Source organism: Erpetoichthys calabaricus, chromosome 10 (genome assembly GCF_900747795.2).
Source record: "Erpetoichthys calabaricus chromosome 10, fErpCal1.3, whole genome shotgun sequence".
NCBI lineage: Eukaryota > Metazoa > Chordata > Cladistia > Polypteriformes > Polypteridae > Erpetoichthys > Erpetoichthys calabaricus.
In genome coordinates this window covers 139,597,641-139,617,184 of record NC_041403.2, presented here as the reverse complement: position 1 = coordinate 139,617,184, position 19,544 = coordinate 139,597,641, and the positions used below count along the sequence as shown (strand labels likewise).

The 19,544-nt window shown below is 39.0% G+C and overlaps 1 protein-coding gene across 1 annotated transcript in view; it reads left to right on the top strand.

Annotated features, from left to right (window-relative positions):
- rab22a (RAB22A, member RAS oncogene family) overlaps positions 1-19,544 on the top strand; it is a 56,041-nt gene that overhangs the window by 9,678 nt on the left and 26,819 nt on the right. The window contains exons 2-3 of the mRNA XM_028811963.2: positions 5,720-5,799; positions 6,409-6,490. Of these exons, the coding sequence (XP_028667796.1) occupies positions 5,720-5,799; positions 6,409-6,490 (162 nt within the window). The remainder of the gene's footprint in view (positions 1-5,719; positions 5,800-6,408; positions 6,491-19,544) is intronic.

Here is a 19,544-nt window from a genome sequence, read left to right as displayed (position 1 = left end):
AAGTAGCACAGGTTGTGCAATATTATAACTGTAGTGTAAGTTTACAGTGAGGTAATTGTACTTATAAGTACAAACAGTTCTACAAGGAGCACTTGATGGACTGATTGAGTGCGTTTATAGTTCTTGGGATGAAACTGTTTCTGAAACGCGAGGTCCGTACAGGAAAGGCTTTGACGCTTTTTGCCGTGGTTGAGGTAGTGTGTACTTGAAACTGTATACCGATAATTCTCTTTCCGATCAGCTGCTGCTGTGATTCACACTCAGATACAGTGATATAAATACTCTGAGTGGTGCAGTGAGAGTAATATGGAAAAAGATGATCCGCAGTGGCAACCCTTAATGGGAGCAGCAAAAAGAAGAACAAGATGCAGTGAGCGTAACAACGCTAAAGCAGTTATGGTATTTGGAATACTATGGCTATTCCTTGGACCATTATATTGCTACAGGTTAATTACAATCAGATGCATTACACTAATAAACAATATGCAGTTAATTTCAGTGTATTTATAAAGGCGCGTCAGGAATGTGGAGCTAAGAAAGAAAGGGTGATCACACAGGAACAGTAGCACTGCTTTGACGCTGGGTGCCGCCAGTCTGCACAACCGAGCGGAGAAATTGCGCACGCCAAGGTATGAGTTACCGTGGAAATGTGCGTGGCTTTACGCCAAGTTTAGGTTTTATACATCGCGATTTGAGCGTGGAAACATTCGTACGCAACATTTCTGTGCGTACACACCGTTTATACATGAGGCACCTGGAGACTGGCTAGGCCACTCCAGGACCTTGAAATGGTTCTTACGAAGCCACTCCTTCGTTACTTGGGCGGTGTGTTTGGGATCATTGTCATGCTGAAAGACCCAGCCACGTTTCATCTTCAATGCCCTTGCTGATGGAAGGAGGTTTTCAGTCAAAATCTGACGATACATGGCCCCATTCATTCTTTCCTTTACACGGATCAGCCGTCCTGGTCCCTTTGCAGAAAAACAGCCCAAAGCATGATGTTTCCACCCCCATGCTTTATAGTAGGTATGGTGTTCTTTGGATGCAACTCAGCATTCTTTCTCCTCCAAACACGACGAGTAGAGTTTTTACCAAAAAGTTCTATTTTGGTTTCATCTGACCATATGACATTCTCCCAATCCTCTTCTGGATCATCCAAATGCTCTCTAGCAAACTTCAGACGAGCCTGCACATGTACTGGCTTAAGCAGGGCGACACGTCTAGCACTGCAGGATTTGAGTCCCTGGCGGCGTAATGTGTTACTGATGGTAGCCTTTGTTACTTTGGTCCCAGCTCTCTGCAGGTCATTCACTAATTCCCCCCATGTGGTTCTGGGATTTTTGCTCACTGTTCTTGTGATCATTTTGACCCCACGGGGTGAGATCTTGCGTGGAGCCCCAGATCGAGGGAGATTATCAGTGGTCTTGTATGTCTTCCATTTTCTAATAATTGCTCCTACAGTTGATTTCTTCACACCAAGCTGCTTACCTATTGCAGATTCAGTCTTCCCAGCCTGGTGCAGGTCTACAATTTTGTTTCTGGTGTCCTTTGACAGCTCTTTGGTCTTGGCCATAGTGGAGTTTGGAATGTGACTGTTTGAGGTTGTGGACAGGTGTCTTTTATATTGATAACGAGTTCAAACAGGTGCCATTAATACAGATAACGAGTGGAGGACAGAGGAGCCTCTTACAGAAGAAGTTACAGGTCTGTGAGAGCCAGAAATCTTGCTTGTTTGTAGGTGACCAAATACTTATTTTCCACCATAATTTGCAAATAAATTCTTTAAAATCAGACAATGTGATTTTCTGGATTTTTTTTCTCATTTTGTCTCTCATAGTTGAGGTATACCTATGATGAAAATTACAGGCCTCTCTCATCTTTTTAAGTGGGAGAACTTGCACAATTGGTGGCTGACTAAATACTTTTTTGCCCCACTGTATACTGTACATCTAGGGCACTAGGTATCTGATAGAAAAGGACATTTCACTATATCAATATTTAGGGGTTAACAAAAAAACAGTAGGAAAATTAAATACCATCAAAATGTCAAAAATGCTTTGACTGATTTGATCAAAGTTTGCTGACATTATAGAAAAGGAAAATTAGTTGACTTTTTTTTTTTATTTATCAGTATCTTTCAGTAATAATGCTTTAACGAGTGGGATTTTTTAAGGCACCCCATTTTTTTTCTCTCAGCCCAGACAGGACGCCAGTTTAAGGCTACCAACACAATAGTACCACTCGCCAATAGTGTGGACAGAGAAGTGAATAAGTGGACATTTTATGACAAGGGGAAACAGATTGGACAATATATGGCATTAATTCAGGAGTGGAAGAAGGAAGGTTCACCGAAGCTGAAGTAAGATGTGGTTGCACGCTGCCAGGGATGCTTTCAGAAATACAGGAAAGGTTTGATTCCTCATGTCCAAGACAATAAATAAGCTGCGACCAACAGTGCCAGCACAGCTCAGCAGAGAGAGGTGATGGACAATGTATACAGTGCTGGTCAACTCATTAGGCGACATAATCAAGTCCTAAATATGCATGTAACACAATAGGAGTGGTGTAGCTTACTGTAGTACAAATTGTAAAAAAAAAAAATTAATGATGATTTCTGCTTCAATCTGCCTCTCAAAGCCAAAATTGACAGCGCAAGTTCAGCCATGGGGTGAGTGGGTAACAGTGAGACAGGGACCTAAGACATCAAAATTTGGTCCCTCAGTAGTCCAGAGTCTTCCTGTCAGTGTTGCCTCTGTCTGCCAGACTGCCTTCTTTGAAGATGGTTAAATCTTACTGATATCTACTATGTGTCAGAAGAGACTTTTAGCTGTAGCTCTGATTTCAATAGAGTACAATGTTTAAAGGTCTTTGGACATGAAAGACATAATATCTGCAAGTAGTGATTTTTGAATGTGGAATTAATGCCTTGATGAACCTTTTTTATTTCTGTTATGTGTATCTTTTACTTTATTTTTTAAATATTAAAATGTGCAGTTTCTGTTAATTTTACCACTAGCCGACGCCCACCATAGCATACGGCGGTGTAAGAATAGGAACGGAAAACGGTGAGAAAGGAATTCAGAAATCAAGAAGAAATAAATACTTCTTGAAAGACGCAGTGTGCATATAGAATTTCCGGCTGAGGAAGGTTTACATGTGAAAGTGATAAATAAATCAGGCTTTCCGAATTTACGTACTATGGCCATGTCCTCCTGATAGTTTTATTGAATGTACATGTATCTTGGACTTCCTGGAAATGTGGACGGTAATATGATCATTTTGCCTACACGAACGTTGTTATTTTCAGCGTTTGCTTGCAGTGCGTCTGATAGTTCGACGCGCAGATCTTGTTGATGTAATCTGAGATAGTTGAGACGCGCGCCCTCTGATTTAACATACGCATCTATGACGTATTGTTGGAATAGTTTGCCGCTGGAGTGCAAAATACTAAATGTATTCCTCATTGCTAATCTGTACGCGTAAAATTGGCATTGAGTAAGCCTTATTCGCTTGGCGGTTCTTTTATCAGGAACATGTTGTAAATGTTTGTGCCAGCCAATGTCTCCGTAAGGGAATAAAAGTGGGTAAACCATAGGATCGCAATTCATTTTGAGCGTGGAAATCTGTTTACAGGAGTTGCCTATAGGATAGATGCAAATGTCCCTTTCAGCAGGCGTTTCGCCATCTTCTCCGACGAAAATCGCTGCAACATCGGTGTGACATGTCGGGGCATTGTATCGTCGTAAATCCTGCCTAGGGGTTTCCTTGAAAACCATTCGTACAGATGCTGTTGGATTGGACTGAGCGATTTCATGCATGTGTTTGTATGATTTAGCGAAGGGGTTGATGGTTCTGAGCATGGAATCTAGCTGGAGAAGTACATTTTCGCTGCATGCAGAATTTGCTTTATTTTGTAAGCGTACTTTAGTAGCTTGCGCTATGTCAAAAACATACAACTGTCCATATCCTGGAGAGGTAGTAGTGTTAGCGTATAGTGGAGAGAGTTGGTGATAAATTTGCCTGTGTATTTTAAAACAGTATGGTCCGTGGCCAGGAGGTTGAGTTATCTGTGCACCCATGGAAGCAAACGCTAGAGAAGGGTTGTATTCTCGAATGTGTTCACGATAATTTTTAGCTTCTGATGTTTGCTGTGTAAGAAGCTGTTGTAAAGACACAGGTGGCTCCCGCAAAGGTGGTAAAGCCACTTTACCGTTGTGGCAGCACCTTGAGTACTTGTTGGATGTATTATGCTCAGCAGGCCAGTATAGTGCATGACATGGAAGACAACGAATAGGAATCGAGAAATGCCGTGTCGGCTGCATGTGGGCGGGACCGGTTTTGAATTGGAAGCAGGACGAAACAGAAGAGAAATATATATAAGAGATGTGCACCTTACAATTATTTGCATTTTTTATACTTTTTTGCTTATTTAGATTTTTAAAAATTTATTTTTTTTATACAAATGTTGTATTTTTTGTAGTGTTTTATTTATATAATTGTTTTTTCACAAAATTAAATGATTTATGTTTACTAAATTCTCCTTGTTGATCTTATTAATTTAGACTTTGTTCTAAAATAATGTTTTTGAATTTTACCATGTTGGGACTCTGGGGAGGGTGAGTTGGAGGGCTCTGTGAAGTTTTTTGCATAGTGCACAGAGAGTCGCTAGACTCATGTAATTGGTTCAAACACGGAAAGCAAAGTTTTTCAGCATTGGGTACATTTTTGCAGATTAGGTGGTAATAAAAGTGATATTCTTAAGAAATCAGTGATGCAGTGGCTTCTCTTTTTATTTATGCAAATGATCTTAACGAACAGCCTGAAAAAACATGCCGGTAACACTAAACTAAATGGAATGTTGGAAGTTAGTAGAATTATTTTATATGGACCTGGAACAATTTCTAGCTGGGCAGATATTTGAAAGTTGAAATTTAATGTAAACAGGCATGATTTGCTACTAGTAGGAAGCAAAAATATTACTATATAATTATAATGTAAGGAATCTGAAACTCAGGTTCACTGAGGCTCCTACAGGTGTACTCTTATCACTGCTTAAATCCTTTATTTAAAATGTATTACACATTTGTAAGGCCTCATCTGGTATATTATGTGAAGTTTAGAAATTACAACACTGAAGAAAGTCCATAAAAGAGTGACTAGATTTATTCCAGGGCAGCTTAGTTATGAGCTAGCAGGGAAGGCTGAAGAAGCTGAATCTTGCTAGTCTGAGCAAGCAGAGTCAAGAGTAGACCTGATTAAAGTGCTCAGAATTGTGATAAAAATAGTATAGTGGATGCCAGCTGCTACTGCAAAATTAATTCAACTAAAACATGTTTATGGATGGAAGCTGTCTAAGGAAAAGATGTTGCCAAACATAAACATTTTCTTAATACAAAGAACCGTAGATGTCTATGGAGTATGTTACAAAGTACTGTGTTACATTACGGTACTTCAGAACTTTTTACATTTCATTATATTGTGCAAAACTTAACTGAATAGAGGTTGTGTTTTGACTGTCTGAATGGTTTGCTCTTGCACTTTACTTACTCTTGTGTTCTGTAAAGATCCAATCGGTAATTTTCACGGGCAATATTTATTGAAAATATCTGGTCTTTCCCATACAGGACACAATCAGAAAGTGCATTGGAGACCTGTAAAAATGGCTTTATACTTAGTTTCATGTACTAATTCTTTGTTTATTTCCCTGCTTGATTCTCAGGACACTGGTGTTGGAAAATCAAGTATTGTGTGGAGATTTGTGGAAGACAGCTTTGACCCCAATATTAATCCAACAATAGGGTAAGTGGTGATGCTCATCGTGTGTAACTGACATTGCTTAGGACAATTCTGTTGCAGGTGTGTGGTATCTTTAAATTTACCACATGTGATCCTCTGACAGTTTTATTTTGGCTGGGCTCTATGTACAGTTTTAAATAAACAAATGATACTAAGAAAACTACTGTTTTTAATGTTATTTTTACATTGATAAGTGGAAGGAAGACTGAGCTCATGCACAAAAACAAATTAATTTTACAGTGACTTTTTGTATATGTAATAGGCACTGCATCCTGTATCTTGATGAAAAGTAGAGGTCTTTTAGATTTTTGATTTTATTAATTACATTAGTTATCCTGTGTTCTTATCTATACCTCAGTGTTTCAAGTTTCCCAATAGAAGAAATCTGCTTATTGTATTTTGTATGTTTACTTAGTGCACTGACTTATTTTTATTTCAGCTTAGTTCACAATCAGATTACTTTTACCACTGTTGTTCCATATGTAAAGTTAATTGCATTGTCTTTTAATGTTCTGCTAAAGTGAAAAACCAGTAAACATTGCATGTTTGAAAATGTTTTTGTTACATTTACTGTCAATATACAAATTTCAGTCTATCTTATCTCATCTGCAGAGCTTCCTTCATGACAAAAACAGTACAACACCAAAGTGAGCTTCACAAATTCCTCATCTGGGACACTGCGGGACAGGAGAGAGTATGTTGATGTTAAATTATTTAGAAGGAAGTCTGCTTTTGCGTGTATCTATGAGCCTTTATCTACCTAGTATCAATAAGCTTGTGCTTTAAGCAGCCTGTAGTTCATCTCTAGTCTGCTGTTGGTTCATGTGAAGTAACAAGTAGTTCTTCTTCACAAGCAGATGTATAAGATGCTGGCGTCTTGTAAATGTTATGTTTCCCCCTAAACAGAAAATACATATTTTTCACCTTATTTGTGAAGTAACCATTTATGCTGATATGGCAAGTTGTTCTTAGTGGACTTTTTTTTATCCCTACCTATACAGTGACTTTAGGGGAGTGTGTATGAACCGTAGAAAGGACATATCTGTTATGTTTAATAAACTAAAGCTAAGTTGATTATGGAAAGACTATCTTGTCCTAAATCTTATCTAGTATTATTAGATTTTTTTTCCCAGGCTTCATTTATTTTAACTATAGTAAAAATTCTAATTACCTTTAGGCCTTACTTGTCAAAACTACAATCTCAGATTGTGTCATTTGTGCGCAGTGTTTTCAAGAACTGTTGAAGGTACAGGCTAGGAGTTGTCTGGTATAGTGTGCACACAATGGTACTAAACCAACTCGTAATTTTATAATACTTGATTGTAATAGACTGTGCAAGAATTGCTGTGATATTTTATAGTAACAACAGTGATCATATTGGATTGGAATTATACAGCGGTAGTTATATTAATCATGCCATTAATATCAGCCAGTTTGCACAGATAAGGTTGCCTCCAAAAGCAAAAGTTCGGCTAACCTTGAGGATGAATTTAGTAAGTGTGCTATAAAGCTTTAAGTGCTTGCTAAGCACTGTTGCTGGGAGCAAAGTCAGTTTTGTGCAACTAATCCAGTAGGAAAGATATTCAATAAATATTAGTACTTCATCTTATCCGCAACCTTATAGAAAATGACAGTGTGGTGACTACAGTTCCCATCAGCCAGTGCACTGCTCACGATTATTTCATGAGCATTCACAAAACTTAAATAAGGGCATCAACAAATGGCATGTCAGCAAAGGTAGCAACTGCTGCATTTTTTTTCTCTACTACACTGGGATAACAATTTTGCGGTCTCCCTGGATTACACCATTTATTTTAGAGTACTGTACACCTTTTTTTAGTCTCATCTTAGACATGTTGCATTTACATAAGACACTTTTCCCCCCATGTTCATTAATCTGGACCCTTTTCTGAAAAGTTTGTTGCCAAAACCAGTGCTATCGCACGTGAAATGTAACAAATTCAAAAGGAAACTTGGCCGTTTTGCTTAAGTACCTATTGTGATCTTATATGGAGCGAGATTTAGGCAAGACGGACAGTGGTGGCATGATGTGCTTGGCCAAGCATGCACTTCATTTTACTGTGTCCACCATATGTGATAATAAATATGAAATGAATGGATTACACTACTTTTTTTTTATCAGTGCATAGCCATGCATTTTTGAAAAAGCCACTGTTTTTCACCAGCATATAATCAAGTCCACAATACCAATCAACTATCAATGCTTTTTGAAGTTAAAAAAAGACAAAATTAAAAAAAGAAAAGAAAACACACCACAGTTTAACTGATGGAGGAAAGCCACATTGAAACAGAATGAAGTGTGTTTTTTTTATACCAGATTTTAGCTTTAATAATATTTTTAGATTTAGTAATAAATCAACTTTAAATTGCCTTTGTAACATTACTGAATACCCTCATTTGACGATAACAACAACATTTAATTGTATAGCACATTTTCATACAAATAATGTAGCTCAAAGTGCTTTACATTATGAAGAAAGAGGAAAAAAAAGACAAAATAAGAATTAAAATAAGAGAACGCTAATTAACATAGAATAAAAGTAAGGTCCGATGGCCAGGGAGGACAGAAAGAACAAAAAAAAAACTCCAGATGGCTGGAGAAAAAATAAAATCTGCATGGGTTCCAGGCAATGAGACCGCCCAGCCCCCTCTAAGCATTCTACCTAACATAAATGACCTCAATCAGTCCTTTAATGCAGAGGTCTGCTACAATTTCACACCAACGCCACCAAGAATTGTATGTAGCATGTTCAACAGTAAATAACTCAAGTGAACTAATAACATTAGCCCCTTATTTAAAAAAAAAAAAAAAAAAGCTCCACTCATATCATAAATCATGACATCTCCCACTCATTACCATTGCTGTCCATGTCTACTGATGTTGGGCTCATGCAGTCCAGAATGTTATAGACTGGCAACAGGTAATCTTTTTTGATGACGACTCCTGCATCTTCCTTTGTTTGAGGGTGGTGGAATTTGAACATGGAAAGAGAGAAGACTGGTACAGCCTGAATAAAATTATTGAAACAGTTTGCCGCATGAAATTGTAGTATCCAAATAAGGTGCATCATTAGCCACAAAATCTAGTTACCTCTGCTACTTTTTAGTTGTTATTTGATATGTGAAGATGCAACGAGAAGATCCTAAAACAATCATACAATGATTTTAATGGTAGTGCCACTTTTTGGTGTTTCCTAACCGAGTAGTGCCCATCTGCCTAAGTGATGTCAAAACCCTTGTTTATAAAAAAAAAAATTAAAGGAACACTTTTTAATCCGAGTATAGCATCAAGTCAATGAAACTTCTCGGCTATTGATCTGGTCAGTTAAGTAGCAGAGGAGATTGTTAATCAGTTTCAGCTGCTTTGTTGTTAAGGAAATTAACAACAGGTGCACTAGAGGAGCAACAATGAGATGACCCCCAAAACCTGAATGGTTTAACAGGTGGAGGCCATGGACATTTTTCCCTCCTCATCTTTTATGACTGTTTTTTCACTAGTTTTGCAAATGGCTATGGTCAGTGTCTCTGCTGGTAGCATAAGGCAATACCTGGACCCTACAGAGGTTGCACAGGTAGTCCAACTTCTCCAGGATGGCACATCAATACGTGCCATTGCAAGAAGGTTTGCTGTGTCTCCCAGCACAGTCTCAAGGGCATGGAGGAGATTGGAGGAGACAGGTAGTTACTCTAGGAGAGCTGGACAGGGCCATAGAATGTCCTTAACCCATCAGCAGGACCGGTATCTGCTCCTTTGGGCAAGGAGGAACAGGATGAGCACTTCCAGAGTCCTACAATATTACCTCCAGCAGGTAGGCCACTGATGTGAATTTCTCTGACCAAACAATCAGAAACAGACTTCATGAGGATGGCCTGAGGACCCAACGTCCTCTAGTGGGCCCTGTGCTCATTTGCCATTGAATACCAGAATTGGCAGGTCCACTACTGGCACCCTGTGCTTTTCACAGATGAGAGCAGGTTCACCCTGAGCACATGTGACAGACATGGAAGAGTCTGGAGAAACCATGGATAACGTTATGCTGCCTGTAACATCGTTCAGCATGACCGGTTTGGTGGTGGGTCGGTGATGGTCTGGGGAGGCATGTCCATGGTGGGATTCACAGACCTCTACTGGCTAGACAACAGCACCTTGACTGCCATTATGTATCGGGATGAAATCCTTGGATCTATTGTTAGACCCTATGCTGGTGCAGTGGATCCTGGGTTCCTCCTGATGCACGACAATGCCCGACCTCATGTGGCAAGAGTATGCAGGCAGTTCCTGGAGGATGAAGGAGCTGATACCATTGACTGGCCCCCACACTTACTTGTCTGACCTCAATCCAATAGAACACCTCTGGGACATGATGTTACAGTCCATCCAACGCTGCCAGGTTGCACCTCAGACTGTCCAGGAGCTCAATGATGCCGTGGTCTAGATCTGGGAGGAGATCCCCCAGGGCACCATCCGTCGTCTCATTAGGAGGGGGTTTTGGGGGCATGCAAACTACTGAGTACGATTTGGAGTTGCTGCAATGAAATTTCGGTAAAATGGACTAGCCTGCCGCATCATTTTTCACTTTGACTTTCGGGGTGTCTTTGAATTCAGCCCTCTGTAGGTTGATAATTTTCATTTCCATCAAACGATGTGACATCCTTTCATTCCTAACACATTACCCAGTCCATATCAGTAGAGATATCCAGCATGATTTTTTTCCCTATTGAGATCTGATGTGTTTTCAAAGTCTTCCGTTAATTTTTTTGAGCAGTGTATTTAACAGAAATTGTGATTCCATTCTCAGTCCACTCCATACTCTCCATTGTTTAATTTCCTCCTTTGTGAAACACTTCTACAGTGCTTGGTTGAATATACCATAGTCAACATTGAGCATCTATGTCACTTCATAAATTGTGGAAAGCCACATGTGTTGCCAGTCATGCAGATTTTGGTTACTATTAACACTTTTGAGGTATGCTCTGTTTTTGGGATATTTTCTTGCATGTCACATTTACATTATATCTTTTAGATGTTAAATGGATAGCTGCTTTTTTTTGCCACTGATAAACTTTTTACTTAGCGAATACATTATTTAAAAAACCTTCAAATCAGTAAGTGCATAGTGTGATTATTTGCACATATTTAAAACTTTTTACTTGGCGAATGCATTATTTAAAAAACCTTCAAATCAGTAAGTGCATAGTGTGATTATTTGCACATATTTAAAGTTCCAAAACTGGCAGTTTAGGGTGACATTGGTCTGAGGAAAAGATCCAGTTGATAAACATCATAAGATTTACACAGTGTGACAGGTTAGCGACCTGGTCAAACTAATTGCACAAAATTAATTGCACAAATGAAAACACAGAGAATAGTAACTGCCTGAAGCTATATTGCTGTGTGTAAAGGTATTAAAGGACAAGGTGACGATAGGGAACTCACGTGACCATTACAGTCGTGGCTAAAAGTTTTGAGAATGACACAAGTATTCATTTTCACAAAGTTTACTGCCTCAGTTTTTACAGTGGCAATTTGCATGTACTCCAGAGTGTTATGAAGATTGATCAAATGAATTGCAATTAATTGCAAGGTCCCTCTTTGTCATGAAAATGAACTTAATCCCAAAAACCCATTTATACTTCTGTTGTGAAAAAGGCTGCAGGGTACCCAAGAAAGTCCAGCAAGCGCCAGTACCATCTCCTAAATTTGATTCAGCTGTCGGATGAATCCCCTTTCCGATTGTTTGAGGCATCCGGAAAAAAGATTGTCCAGAGAAAAAAAGGTGCACGCTACCATCAGTCCTGTGTCATGCCAACAGTAAAGCATCCTGAGACCAATCATGTGTGGGGTTGCTTCTCAGCCAAGGGAGTGTGCTCACTCACAATTGTGCTTTAGAACATAGCCATGAATAAAGAATGGTACCAAAACATCTTCTGAGAGCAACTTCTCCCAAACACCCAAGAACAGTTTGGTGATGAACAATGCCTTTTCCAGCATGATGGAGCACCGTGCCATAAGGCAAAAGTGATAACTAAGTGGCTCGGGGAACAAAATATCAAAATTTTTGGTCCATGGCCAGGAAACTCCCCAGACCTTAATCTCATTGAGAACTTGTGGTCAATCCTCAAGAGTCGGGTGGACAAACAAAAACCCACAAATTCTGACAAACTCCAAGCATTGATTATGCAAGAATTGGCTGCCATCAGTCAGGATTTGGCCCAGAAGGACAAATTGCAGAGGTCTTGGAATAAGAAGGGCCAACACTACAGATATTGACTCTTTGACAGTTACATTAAGTGTATGCAATAAAAGCCTTTGAAACTTATGAAATGCTTGTAATTCTGCTTCAGTATACAATAGAAACATCTGACAGAATATCTAAAAACACTGAAGCAGCAAACTTTGTCAAAACCAAAACTTGTGTCATTCTCAAAACATTTGGCCACAACTGTATTTTCTCTACCTTTCTCAGTCCTCATTTACTATATGTGCAGAATCGTTTTAAATGTTTCACAAAAGTAATTTCATGTGAAAATATTAGCAAAGTAAACTAAGAAACTGTTACGCCCAGTGAAGTTTGTTTAAGTGCATATTTTATCTGTTAGTTTTGAAACCTGGCTCCATAATTTGCCATTAGAAATTTGTCTTCCTTGTTTACAGCACTGCAAACGTGTTTCAGTCTTTTCCATAGACATCATGCCTTCACAACAATGTGTCAGGCTCAGATATTTAAATAATTCCACAGTCGTTCTTGTTCCAATGCCAACTTGGTACCATAAAGATTATAAAGGTCAGGTTTGTCTTCAGAGCCTGCCACAGCTTGGCTCCCCATTATACAGCTTTCCTCTGTTAGCACAGTATGTTTAAATGAGTTAACTGGCATATACTACAAGTAGTCAGTGATGAAAAATACACAGTGTTGCAAAACTTAACCTTAAACACACAGAGGTATATTTTAGAAATGTAACTTTGAACATACTGAATATGGATATTGTCTTTATAAGAATTACTTTTGAATGTTTTAAAATCACTTAAGGTTTTTTTTTTTTTTTTTTGTCTTGTCTGGTGCCTCCTGACTCACTGGTATGAGACAATATATTGCACATGATATTACACCCGTATGATAAAGAGTAAACCAATAGGTGTCTTCAGCAGACATGATCCGATGTACTTGTTGATGTGGCATGCACAACTTCCAACCCCAGGTGTTCATCCTCTAAAGGGATATGAGGCATCAAATGTACTCCTTTTCACAAAGCTTTAAAAAATGTGAATCAGTAAAATAGACATGTGGAGTGTCATTTTATCCTATTTTCTGGATGCTAATCATGAATAAGATAACATTTCTGATATTTGATTCTTTACTGGTTTCCCTAGCCCTCTAAAAGCCAGTCCTAGAAGGTAAAAATGAGAAACTTCAAATATAAACTTGTAGGGTATAATTTTAGATAGTTTCAAGGTCATTGATTACAAATATGATGTAATTTTTGGTCGTTTACCTTGAATCTGGCCCTCTATGGATCTCTGTCAGAAGATAAATATGACAAATTCTGTTGAAAATATTTAGACTTTGAATATTGAAATTGAATTACATATTTTAATATTTTAAATATTTGATTCAACTAATCTTATTTATTATGTACTTCTGCCTCAAGAAGTAACTCATTTTAATTTATTATGAGTGCCCCGAATTAGGCTGGCATACACTAATTCAGAATTTGAACTGTTTAAGGATTGATTTATTTGAAAACATTTAACATTTACTGTATAGGAATGTGATTTGACTACATTATTGGCATACAGTGCCAGTATTATTTTTTTTTTTTGACACTGATTAACAGAAAAAGACTCTTTATTGTTGATGTGAAAACACACCTCTGCAGAGTGGTCTAAATCAATTGCAAGTCTGAAACACAAGGATTGCATAACACATGTACTGTATATCATGACAGCAGACAGTTGTTTTAGAAGTCACATAATTAGCTAAATGGAAATCACCTGTCTGTACTATAAATGCGCCTGTATTAAAAAGGTCCAACCTGTGGGGGAGTCGGTATCGTAGTGTGAAGGAAATTATTTCTTATGTATTTTTTCTTTATCTATATATAGTAAATGTTATACTTATAATCATATGAAAAAGTTTGGGAACCCCTCTTAATTCTTTGGATTTTTGTTTATCATTGGCTAAGCTTTCAAAGTAGCAACTTCCTTTTAATATATGACATGCCGTATGGAAATAGTAGTATTTCAGCAGTGACATTAAGTTTATTGGATTAACAGAAAATATGCAATATGCATCATAACAAAATTAGACAGGTGCATACATTTGGGCACCCCAACAGAGATATTACATCAATACTTAGTTGAGGCTGCTTTTGCTAATATAACAGCCTCTAGACACCTCCTATAGCCTTTGATGAGTGTCTGGATTCTGGATGGAGGTATTTTTGACCATTCTTCCATACAAAATCTCTCCAGTTCAGTTAAAGTTGATGGCTGCCAAGCATGGACAGCCTGCTTCAAATCATCCCATAGATTTTCAATGATATTCAAGTCAGGGGGCTGTGACGGCCATTCCAGAACATTGTACTTCTCCCTCTGCATGAATGACTTTGTAGATTTTGAACTGTGTTTTGGGTCATTGTCTTGTTGGAATATCCAACCCCTGAGTAACTTCAACTTTGTGACTGATGCTTGAACATTATCCTGACGAATTTGTTGATATTGGGTTGAATTCATATGACCCTCGACTTTAACAAGGGCCCCAGTCCCTGAACTAGCCACATAGCCCAACAGCATGATGGTACCTCCACCAAATTTGACAGTAGGTAGCAGGTATTTTTCTTGGAATGCGGTGTTCTTCTTCCGCCATCCAAAGTGCTTTTTGTTATGACCAAATAACTCAATTTTTATCTCATCAGTCCAAAGCACTTTGTTCCAAAATGAATCTGGCTTGTCTAAATGAGCATTTGCATACAACAAGATACTCTGTTTCTGGCTTGAGTGCAGAAAGGGCTTCTTTCTCATCACCCTGCCATACAGATGTTCTTTGTGCAAATTGCGCTGAATTGTAGAACAATGTACAGATACACCATCTGCAGCAAGATGTTCTTGCAGGTCTTTGGAGGTGATCTGTGGGTTGTCTGTAACCATTTTCACAATCCTGCACATATGCTACTCCTGTATTTTTCTTGGCCTGCCAAACCTGGGTTTAACAGCAACTGTGGCCTTTCATTTCCTGATTACATTGCTTACAGTTGAAACTTCTGAGACAGCTTTTTGTAGCCTTCCCCTAAACCGTGATACTGAACAATCTTTGTTTTCAGATCTTTTGAGAGTTGCTTTGAAGATCCCATGCTGTCACTCTTCAGAGGAGAGTCAAAGGGAAGCACAACTTGCGATTAACCACCTTAAATACTAGGGATGCACCGATACCGAAACGGGTATCTGGTATCGGCCTCGATACCACATTTTCTAAAGTACTCGTACTCGTTAAAAGTCCCCCGATACCGGGGACCGATACCACGGTCTGAGAAATGTCTATGTTTGAGCGGCGTGTAAGGGGTTAACCACAGGCGCCGAGTGCCCGCCCCAGCTGCAGCTCAGAGCAGGGAGAAGGCGAGGCGAGACATGTCAGCCGTGTGGAACTATTTCAAAGTGAATGAAGACGACAAAACAAAGGCGGACTGCAAATTGTGCTCAGCGAAATTGTCCAGAGGAGGCTCAAAAGGTAGCGCATTTAACACAAGTAATTTAATCAAGCACCTAAAATCCCAACACGACAACGAGTACAAAGAGTTTACCCATGCTTCTAAACCAACACAACCCACGCTGCAGCAAACTCTTGCAAGACGAGAGAAAATGTCCAGAGACAATCCACGTGCTGTGAAAATAACACAGGCAATTATCGAGTACATTGCATTGAGTGACCAGCCACTCTCGGAGGTAGAAAATGTGGGATTCCTGCGTCTCCTCCATGTTCTGGAGCCCAGATATGATGTCCCAAGCCGCCGCTACATGACTGACACGGAGCTGCCTAAACTACACGACTCCGTGAAAAAACATATCCACAGCCTACTGCAAGCCTCCTCTGCATTTAGTTTCACCACGGATATTTGGACAAGCAGTGTTAGCCCCGTATCGCTAATTAGCCTAACCTCCCAGTGGATAGACGAGAGTTTCTTGTTTTTTTTGTTAAATTATATGACTAAAGCTGTTACCTATAAATTTAAATCATGTTTTTATTAAGTACTCGGTATCGGCAAGTACTCGGTATCGGCGAGTACTGAAATGCAAGTACTCGTACTCGTTTTCCAAAAAAGTGGTATCGGTGCATCCCTATTAAATACCTTTTCTCATGATTGGACACACCTGTCTATGAACTTCAAGGCTTAACGAGCTAATCCAGCCAATTTGGTGTTGCAAGTAATCAGTATTGAGCAGTTACATGCATTCACATCAGCAAAATTACAAGGGTACCCAAATTTTTGCACAGCCAGTTTTTCACATTTGATTTAATTTCATACAACTAAATGCTGCTTCATTAAAAATCTTTGTTCGGAAAACACCCCAGTACTCAGATGTTCCTAGGAAATGAAAGACATACCACTGTTATCTTTTTTGTTGAAAGTAGAGCAAATTATTATGCAGGCTGAGAGGGGTTCCCAACTTTTTCATATGACTGTATATGCACTCATATATTGCTAATATAGAACTAATAATTACTTTTTAGCTGTGCCTAAAACATGGCATAGCTTGGGTCATGAGATAAGTTGTGTAGAGTTTCCACAGTCTTTAAGATGAATTACTGCTTTCTTATCTACATCTGTATAAGTCTAAGAATGTCTTTGTATAGAAGATGAAGAGAAAAGACACTCCATGCAACTCTGTGAAAAGGTGTTTGAAAAGCAAAAGTTGTGGGATGGATGCAAGAAAATATTGAAGTCACTGAATATCCCTTGGTGTCCAGTTGAATCAATCATTAGGAAATTGATAGAGTATGGCGCAGCTTTAAATCTGCCTAGAGCAGACCATCCATAAAAACCAAGTGATCGTTCAAGAAGACTAGTGAGGGAGGGCTCTAAGAGACCATTGTTAATGCCAAATGAGTTACAAGCTAAAGTGGCTGGGACTGGATGAGGTAGTCTGCAAGAAACCTGAACCTTGGTAGAAGATTTGTTTGCAAGCAAGACAACAACCTTAAGCATAAAGCCAAAGCTACACAGGAACGGCTTAAAAACAGCAATCTTAATGTCCTGGGGGGTATTTTCCGTACGTTGCTTAAATCATCTGAGATCAGATGCCTCATCTTGGATGAGTTAATGCCAGTGAAACTCATCCGGGATAAGTCGGTTTTTCGTACGCATCCGTGTAGTAGATTAGTCGAGCTGGATCTAATCATCCGAGATGAATGCGCGCACCTGCGCTGATTGAAAAGCCCAAATATACTGAGCCTAGAAAACATGATCAGCAAGTCTTTGATAGGCTGTAACAAAATGACAAAAGAACGGGCGCATTTTTTTTCCACATCATTGGAGCAGGACCTTTTACTTGAAGGACGCTAAGAATTTCAAGGTTTAATATACACAAGGGATAACACTGCAAAAGCAGCCCAAACCAGAAAAGACAGCTGGCAAAAAGTGGCCGACAAATTAAACGCTAAGTAGTGTGCATTGCACTTACTGAAAGCAGCGTTTCATTTCATATGTGTCAGATTAATTAGATAGATACTTTATTAATCCCAAGGGGAAATTCACATTTAATATATTAAATATGCATGTAAATTTATATTTAATATATCATAATTCCAGATCAAACGTGAGCACAAGGAGAACATGGGAACAGGTTAAAGTGAAGTACAAGACTATACTTCAAACTGGTAAATATTGGTATATAACTATTTAAAGAATTGTTGACATAAAGAATCATATATAATATAAAAAACATTAATTCTAAAGCTAATAAGAAGGCAGACAAGCAAAAAATAGATGAAGGTCCACGCGGTCCAGACCTAATCCCTGCAGAAGAGTTGGCTATCCAGCAAAATGCCCATCGCCCTGTTTCTGAGAGCATTCCAGGGCAAAGCTCCTCCCCAGAACCAGTGGCAGGATGCAGTGGTCACTTCATTTCAGGTAAAGGATGGTCATTGCATATATTTGTCATCGATGTGTGCCATAGGTATGTTCCATATAGCCCTCTTTTTTGTTGGGTCGGTTGCAGGGAATGTCATGTCTGACCAACGAGATATTGACGAAGGTCAAATATTTGATGAACACACTATGTCTGATTATTCAGATCTGCATACAATCCAGTGCCCCAATCACATTTGGAAATCCTGGGTAATGAGAATGTTAGGCTGATTGTGAGATTCTTCATGGAACTGTGGGTGTTTTTGTCTGTGTATTCCCCATACCTGCAATGGCATGAAACGCCTCTTTTATTGTCTGCACACGCAGGTGTCCAGGAAACACTATGAAAACCTGAAGGAAATATTTCAGAGCCAAACAGACTTTACAAATTGCCTAGCAAACTGCACTTTTAGATAGATTTTCCGCATCGCCTACGGTATATAAAAAAGTTCCGCTTGCAAAAAACCTTAATGCAATGCATACTGTCTGTGTGGTTGTGAGAGCCCGACTTCAATGAGTTTGACTTCGAATATAAGGTGCTAATAAATCTTTGAGGTACAATATTCCCCCTCGGCTAAAGCGGTATCTTTCGAAAAGAATTTCTTCCGGGAGCAATAAAGGATCTTGCCGATCGCACAAAACCCTCTCTGTATGAAAATCTCTTCTTATAATTTGCGCACCGATATCAATTGATCGCTCTTTCATGAAGGGTGAAGCTATGACTAAATGAATTCCATGCACGGACACTGATTAAGTGTGTGAGCTAATCCTTGTTTACATCGAACAAACCTGCTCCGAGCAGGTTTGAGGATTTGGATGTGCTGCTATGACAACACATCCAGCAAGAGTTTCGAAAAACCGACAGATCCAGGATCATGCCAAATCGTCAGCAATTACATCCGGCTAAACGAGTAATCCACGTACGAAAAATACCCCCCCTGGAGTGGCTTAGTCCAGACCTCGGTTTGATTGTGTATTTTTGACTAGACTCCCTCTCGATCCCCATGCAACTCGACAGAGCTTGAGAAGTTTTACCAAGAAGAGTAGAGAATAATTGCATGATATAGACCTGTGCACACAGATACAAGGCTGTCTTGGCTACCAAAGATGCATATACTAAATACAGACTTGAAGGGTGTACATACGCAATCAATTATTTTGTGTTTTATATTTATAATTAGCTCTTCTACCTGACATCATCAGAACAGTGATAAAATGTATGTTTCATGTGTTAAGTAAATAAAAAGCAGGTCTGACGCTTATGATCATCTCATCATGGCAGGAAGATGTGTTTTTTAGTAGTCTTTAGCATCTAGTACTTCTGAGCATATCTTAGTGTGAAATTAATTGTAAGATTTAGAGAAATAATTTTGCAGTGAAAAACAATTCATAGAACAGCATTAATTATCTCAATAGTTTAGTAATAACATTGAAATATTATAATGATTTTTAAAGTGCACCACAGTCACAATTGTTGAGAGACAGATGAGGATCAACTGGCACACAAACCAACCTCCTCCTTGAGCAGCGCTCATAGCAGATCCCCACAAAGTGTCCACCCTTTCTTATTCCTGTCATTCAGAAGGACATTTGTTACTCCAGCT